The sequence below is a fragment of the Prorops nasuta genome, unplaced genomic scaffold (genome assembly GCF_024137725.1).
Source record: "Prorops nasuta isolate Cenicafe-Biocafe unplaced genomic scaffold, Cenicafe_Pnas_1.2 PNAS00362, whole genome shotgun sequence".
Lineage (NCBI taxonomy): Eukaryota > Metazoa > Arthropoda > Insecta > Hymenoptera > Bethylidae > Prorops > Prorops nasuta.
The window spans coordinates 25,083-31,617 of NW_027117158.1; the positions used below are offsets into that span (position 1 = coordinate 25,083).

Below are 6,535 nucleotides of genomic sequence, written 5' to 3' on the forward strand. Positions count from 1 at the left end.
GGATCGTTTTACTCGAGCGAACTACAAAGGATCGAAGATGTCGTCGCGGTGACTTTGATGACTTGGCACAAAGTAGAGTCCCTATAAGACAAAGTCTGAACCAGTAATGACAAGAGTCTGAGAACAAAACATTTTGGATAATTCCAAATGGGGATGGTAAAAAGGTCCTTTCTCATACTATTACTATTAATTTTAATTTAATTATGATATTTGCTGCTATTACCATTACCATCATTTGTTATAATTGTTCTTATTATTATTATAATTATTACTACTATGACTATTATTATTATTATTATATTATTATTATTATTATTATTATATTGTAGCTTATAGTTGTCGTCATCTTCATTATCACGAACATTTTCATAATTTTATTGTAATAATCGCATGTTTACACTTGATAGAATGTACGACGACAAGGGTTGAAAGGAGAGAGAGAGAGGGGGGAGGGAGGAAGAGGGAGCCGTAAATAATTACAATGGTATTGAAAGTAGGAAAAAAACGATGATGAGTAAATGGAATGAGAAATTTATTGCGATCGAGTAGTGCGTTTAATCGCTTTCCGCGTAGCAAAATTGTGAAATAAAAATAATTAAGAATCGACCGACTCAGACTCACTATTGCTACTATGGATATTTGTTTAAATACGAAGAGGTGATTTTTTATTTATATCCCCGAGGCACATTGTGGGTCGTTAGGGGTCTGTCTCATAACGACAGATGCTAAGGGAATGTGAAAGGGAGAGAAGGAGAGAGAATATATATATATATATATATATATATATATATATATATATTAGGGGTTATTACAACGTATGTATGTGTAGGAAAAGAAAAACCGTAGCAATTCGTTGCTTAACACAAGTAAAAAAACTTTATTAAACAAATACGAAATATGGTTATAGCGTAATTTGTGAACTACCGGATTACACAACTATATAGGAGGATTATTACCATTGACAATATGTGAATTTGTAGATAATGTTTTTATTTTAAAGACTGAGCCTTGTATGCATCCCTAATTAGGAAATATCGTTTATTGCGATGTATACGTCGATAAGCAAGACGACGACGTATGTAGCTGAGAAATAAATCAAGTGGAGAATTTAAAGAACAAAGAAAACTGAAGGTATACATACAGAAACAGATAAACAATTGTAAAACCTACATAAAAGCTTGACTAGTTGGGTAATCTGACGGACCCTTGAAACCTACCCCAGGGCGCCTGTAATTTTATCTATTTGTAGTTAGTGATATGACAACAGTAACTTATACACTTACCTGCTAAAATTATGAAAATAAATCAATTAATGGACAAAGCAATTATTAATTTATACACAGCAATTTAACGGAACCCAGTAATCTGTAGGTGACGAATCATTAAAAATAAAAAAAATGTAAGCGTCACACATTTTTGTGTTCAGTCTCGTATTTACGTATATATATATGTATAAGCATAATAATTTATCATATGTAAGGCCGTTTCTTTATTGTGGAGAATATCTTTCTTTAAATTGTCATTTTCTTTTTATCCATCTCCCATGTACCACAACCAGCTTATAATTATTTTGTCAAATTATGATTATATGTTCATGTGAGAGTAAGTATTCTTACTTTATATTATTATATTAAACTTTTCTTTATTAAGTATTATTTAAATTTATTTTTAAAAGATTTTATTCAACCAGTCTTTAAAAGTATATTGTTTACTTTTTTGTCTTATGATGCTATACTTGTATTATTATATATAATCAGCACAATATAATTGATCCTTTACAGTCTTGGTTGAAATAATTATATAGAGTTTTTTAATCTCTTGTTGCACTGTATTAATTATAATTTAATTAGTTGTTTCTAAATATTGATGACTGAAGTTTTCATTTGTATGAAAGGATTATATTAAAGTAAATTTAGAATGGAGAAGAATGGGAAAATATTTTAGATTGTTTAGTATTTAATACCTCACTTTGTCTAATTATTGTTATTCTGTTGCATTTGTTTTATTCTTTAAATTTGTTATTGAAGGAACAAGTATTTATTATAAATTCGAAGGCCGCCAAGAAATTTTAAGCTGATAGAGTTGGCCAGAATTGACCCTAGTTGACACTTGACAGCACTTGACACTTTTGACAGTACTTACTAGTTATTACTAGTTAGTACGTACCAGTACGTACTTAAACAAGAGGGGACTGGCCAACTGAAAGGCAGGTTGACTTGACAGACTTGACTCATTTGTAATCGAATGAATTCTGTTAAAACGTTTACAATGTTTCGTAAAATTTATATTCCTAAAAGATTTAACAGCTTGTAGATTCGGTGCAATGGGAAATGAGAAAAGTGCCCTGAATGGGCTGGATCTCGACGAGAAAGCGGTTGAACTTACAGATTTTTGGATGCATTATGGAGCAAATATTGTAAATCCTAACCCTCAAAGGATATCTGTTTTTATTAGCGAACCTTCCTTACACTATAGTGCAAGTTTTGGAAAACCGTCCCCATTAGAAAGAATTGCGAAGGTTTATAATCATATTTTCTTACTATATTATTTTTGTTTCTTTAATTCAATTTATTTACAAATGACTACAAAGTTTTTATATAAAATGGTATTATTTTTTTTCCAGAATTTAATGTTGTATAGACACCCTTGCATATTAAAGTACATTTCTTCATGGCAGAAAAGTAGTAAATATTATTTAGCTACAGAGCTAGCCAAACCTTTGATACAAGTTATAGATACCCAAACAACGCTTCAAATTTGTATTGGCTTACATAGTATATTACGTGCCTTAATATTTCTTCACGAAAAAGCCAATTCTTCACATAACAATGTTTGCAGTAGTTCTATTTATGTTACCCCTGAGGGTAACTGGAAGCTTGGTGGATTGGAGTATTTGTGTAAATTTTCTGAGATGACATTACTGTATTTTCAGAAAATAAAGAGTTACCGGTATGAAAAGGCTATTTACCCTGCAGAAGATGTGTCACTATTAAAAACCCTGGGGAATCTTACTGCAATAGATTCATATGCATTTGGTGTTTTAGCAGAAGAAATTTTCAAACTAAAGAATGCAGGTAAATTTTCTAGTCTTCCCTCTTAAATAATTTGTTATTTTCACTATATCTTAAAATATATATGATTAACCTTCAGATGATGTACCTGGTCTGAAAGAATTCAAAGCTTTTTGTAAACAAAATTTACAAAATTCAGATGCATCTTTAAGAAAAAACTTATCAGCTTTGCTGCAACATCCCTTTTTCACTCATGATTTTATTAAGATACATGCATTTCTTGAAGAGCTCCCATTGAGAAACGATTCTGAAAAAGAAATCTTTTTCACGTAAGTTACTTATCAAACCAAAGTTTAAATCGATATCAATAAATGAAAGTTTCTAAATCTCTTTGCAGAAATTTAGTAAGGCAGTTAAGAGCTTTTCCAGAAAACATAGTAGCAGAACAGTTGGGCACGTTATTGCTTTCCAGAATAGTTCTTTTAGATTGTACAGCACAGAATTGTCTTCTACCATATATATTAAAACCACGTGGTAATTAGCAATATTATTGAAGTAAAATGCTTATTGCATATGTAATATGAAAGCATTAATATAAAATGATATGTATTATTACAGATGAAAATGATACTCAAGGAGCAGGTCTATTTTCAGTGTCAGCTTTCAAAACGTTTTTGGTACCAAAGTTATTACAAATATTTTGCATAAGGGATGCATCAATTAGATTATTGTTATTATCATATTTTAAATCTTTTATGCATGTTTTTCAAACTGATGAACTGCAGACTCAGATTCTTCCTGAGCTGCTTGTTGGAATAAAAGATACTAATGATTATCTTGTATCAGAAACATTAAAGGCACTGGCAGAAATAGTATTAATTTTGGGAGCAACAACAGTGATTGGTGGAAATAGAGGAAAATTGTTCACAGACGGACGTCCAAATAAAATAAAGATTGGATCGGAAAACAGAATTAACAATTTTAGGAAAGAAACAGACATAAATGCTCCTTTGAGTACAGGAATAACTGATGTAACTCTGCCCGAAAGACTTTCACCAGATGGTGGCGAAGATAGAATAGAAACAAACTTTACATTTGTAGAAGATGAATGGTCTGATTGGGATGCACAAGAGTGTAATTCTAATGTTCAGAAGCCAGCCATACAAGTTTCATTGCCAATTGTACATGATATTTCTAGGTCCGATAACACTGGTGCTGTGAATCCCCCTGAGCTTGAATCAGAGTCACATAAAAAGGTAGAGACTTTGCAAAAGAAATCTAATAAGAAATTAGTAATCGCAGATATATCAGAGCTGGACATCAAGCATTCGAAACCTCTCAATTCGTCTGCCGAGGAAAACTTTTTCACGGATATGGAGCCTGTGATACAGAAAACACAGATTCTGCAAATTGAAGAGGCTTTGACCGTTAAAAGTAAATTTGAAGTTACCTTAAGCAATAATTATTTAGAAGAAGACGATGCTGGTTGGGTTGAAGACTTAAGCGATTGGGGAACAGACGTGAATTCAGAGAATAAAACCTAATTTATTTAAATAACTATAATTAATTAAATATACGTATTGAATTTATACATGAATGCATATACAATGGTCGCCATATAAATAAGAAGGGCACTTTTTGCAGTTTAACATTCACAAATACTGTGTAAAAATAATGACAAAAGTAATGTTAAAATGATGAATTTAACAGTTTCAATATTTCAATATTTTTTAAAAATATAACGACTTCAAAAAAATGTTATTTTAAACATTAAAGGACAATGTCTTTATAAACAAAATAGAAACAAACAAAATAAACGTTTTATACATGGTAACAAACTGAGTATTTCGTTAAAAGTTCAGTTAAAATCGGTCATATATTTTAGGATGAGTCATATCAAGTTATTTTAAATTAATAATGGCGTTTCTGCATAACATAAAATATATTAGTAGGGCAACTCTGTAACGCTTATCGACATTTTTCGGTATTGTTAGACCGAAGTTAACGATAAATATAGGTAAGTGTAATGTGAAATGATTGTTAATATATATCGTTATCGGTCCGTCCATATATGTATACTGATGCCAAAACTTTTTGATAATGTTACAGAATACGGAGTCAGAATTAACTTATTAGAATATAATAGAACTTGGTAGGATTCACTCTTAAGGTGTAAATATACGCCGCGTCACTCCGCGCGTCGTGTGATTCCGGCTTTAGAAAATACAGCAGTTAAAAGTTTTTGAAAGAATGCAATGATTTTTACGGATTTTCATACAAATTATAGTTTATTAGCAACTTCTAATTGTGTATCCTCCAAAATATATAACCGATTTTAAAGGAAATCTTTGTAGAATGATCGGTTAATTACCCTTATAAAACGTATATCTAGATTTTTTTATAAAGAAATGTCTTCACTTTGTAAAGCTACTAGTTTTTAAGTCGTTACATTTTTATAAAACATGATGTTTTCACTAAACTATGAAATATGCAAACTAGTAAACTAATTATTCTAAAATTACTTTTTTTCTAATTATTTTTATGCGTTAATTGTGGACGTTATATTGGAAAGAGTGACGTACTTATTTATATAGCCACTGCTGAATATATATTTAAGAAGAGAAAGAGGAAAAAGAAAAAAGTACTTAAACAGACGTTAAACAATTTTGAATTGTTAAAACGAGTTTTTTCGATATTATTTTGAGGAGTTGTAAATATCTGAGCAAAATAAGTGATAATTTTTTTTAAATATGTTCATCGATTAAGTATATGTAATTGCATTCTGCAGAAATATACAATCCATCATTTCAGAATATAATAATATACAGGGAGGTTCTCTAACGGCGGCATATAGGAGATTCGTGTTAGTTGACTATAGCGCTCAGGATGATGGTTTCTGAGAGCGCTTATTGGTTAATATCATGTAGTGCCAACATGAAATTGTCCGTTACCAATAGATGAATAAGAAAAATGAGACCCATCCGCCATTTTGGAGTGGAGAAGTGTTTACATGCTAGTTTTAGCAGAAAGAGGTGTGAAATGGAAATATGTCAAATAGTGAGGTTACTAAAGTAAAAATGGAAATTAATGAATGGAAAGTTCGAATATTATTACTTTCCATTCATTATTTTCCATTTTTACTTTAGTAACCTCACTATTTGACATTTTTCCATTTCACACCCCTCTTTCTGCTAAAACTAGCATGTAAACACTTCTCCACTCCAAAATGGCGGATGGGTCTCATTTTTCTTATTCATCTATTGGTAACGGACCATTTCATGTTGGCACTACATGATATTAACCAATAAGCGCTCTCAAAAACCATCATCCTGAGCGCTATAGTCAACTAACACGAATCTCCTATATGCCGCCGTTAGAGAACCTCCCCATATTGAAAATCTAAATAAAAAAGTATACATATATAAATTTTGATATTTTATTTGTCCAATTATTAAATGATTGAAAAGCATTCAATTACAATGAGTTTAATATGTTATTAAATTTTTGTTTATTATCCATTGTGT

General features: G+C 30.7%; 1 protein-coding gene across 2 annotated transcripts; it reads left to right on the top strand.

The window, feature by feature from the left end:
- Positions 1–1,785: 1,785 nt before the first annotated feature.
- On the top strand, positions 1,786–5,995 carry LOC136785452 (protein-associating with the carboxyl-terminal domain of ezrin-like). Of its 2 annotated transcripts, none has more exons than XM_066746498.1 (6): positions 1,786–2,206; positions 2,307–2,518; positions 2,624–3,074; positions 3,151–3,340; positions 3,409–3,545; positions 3,630–5,995. In XM_066746498.1, the coding sequence occupies exons 2-6, from the start codon at positions 2,324–2,326 to the stop codon at positions 4,553–4,555; spliced, it is 1,899 nt and encodes a 632-aa protein (XP_066602595.1). In that variant the 5' UTR covers positions 1,786–2,206; positions 2,307–2,323; the 3' UTR covers positions 4,556–5,995. The 2 variants fall into 2 exon arrangements, 1 of the variants encoding a protein (XP_066602595.1); XR_010824656.1 differs by having other exon boundaries at positions 1,885–2,518; positions 3,630–5,028; positions 5,121–5,994.
- The last annotated feature ends 540 nt before the right edge of the window (positions 5,996–6,535 follow it).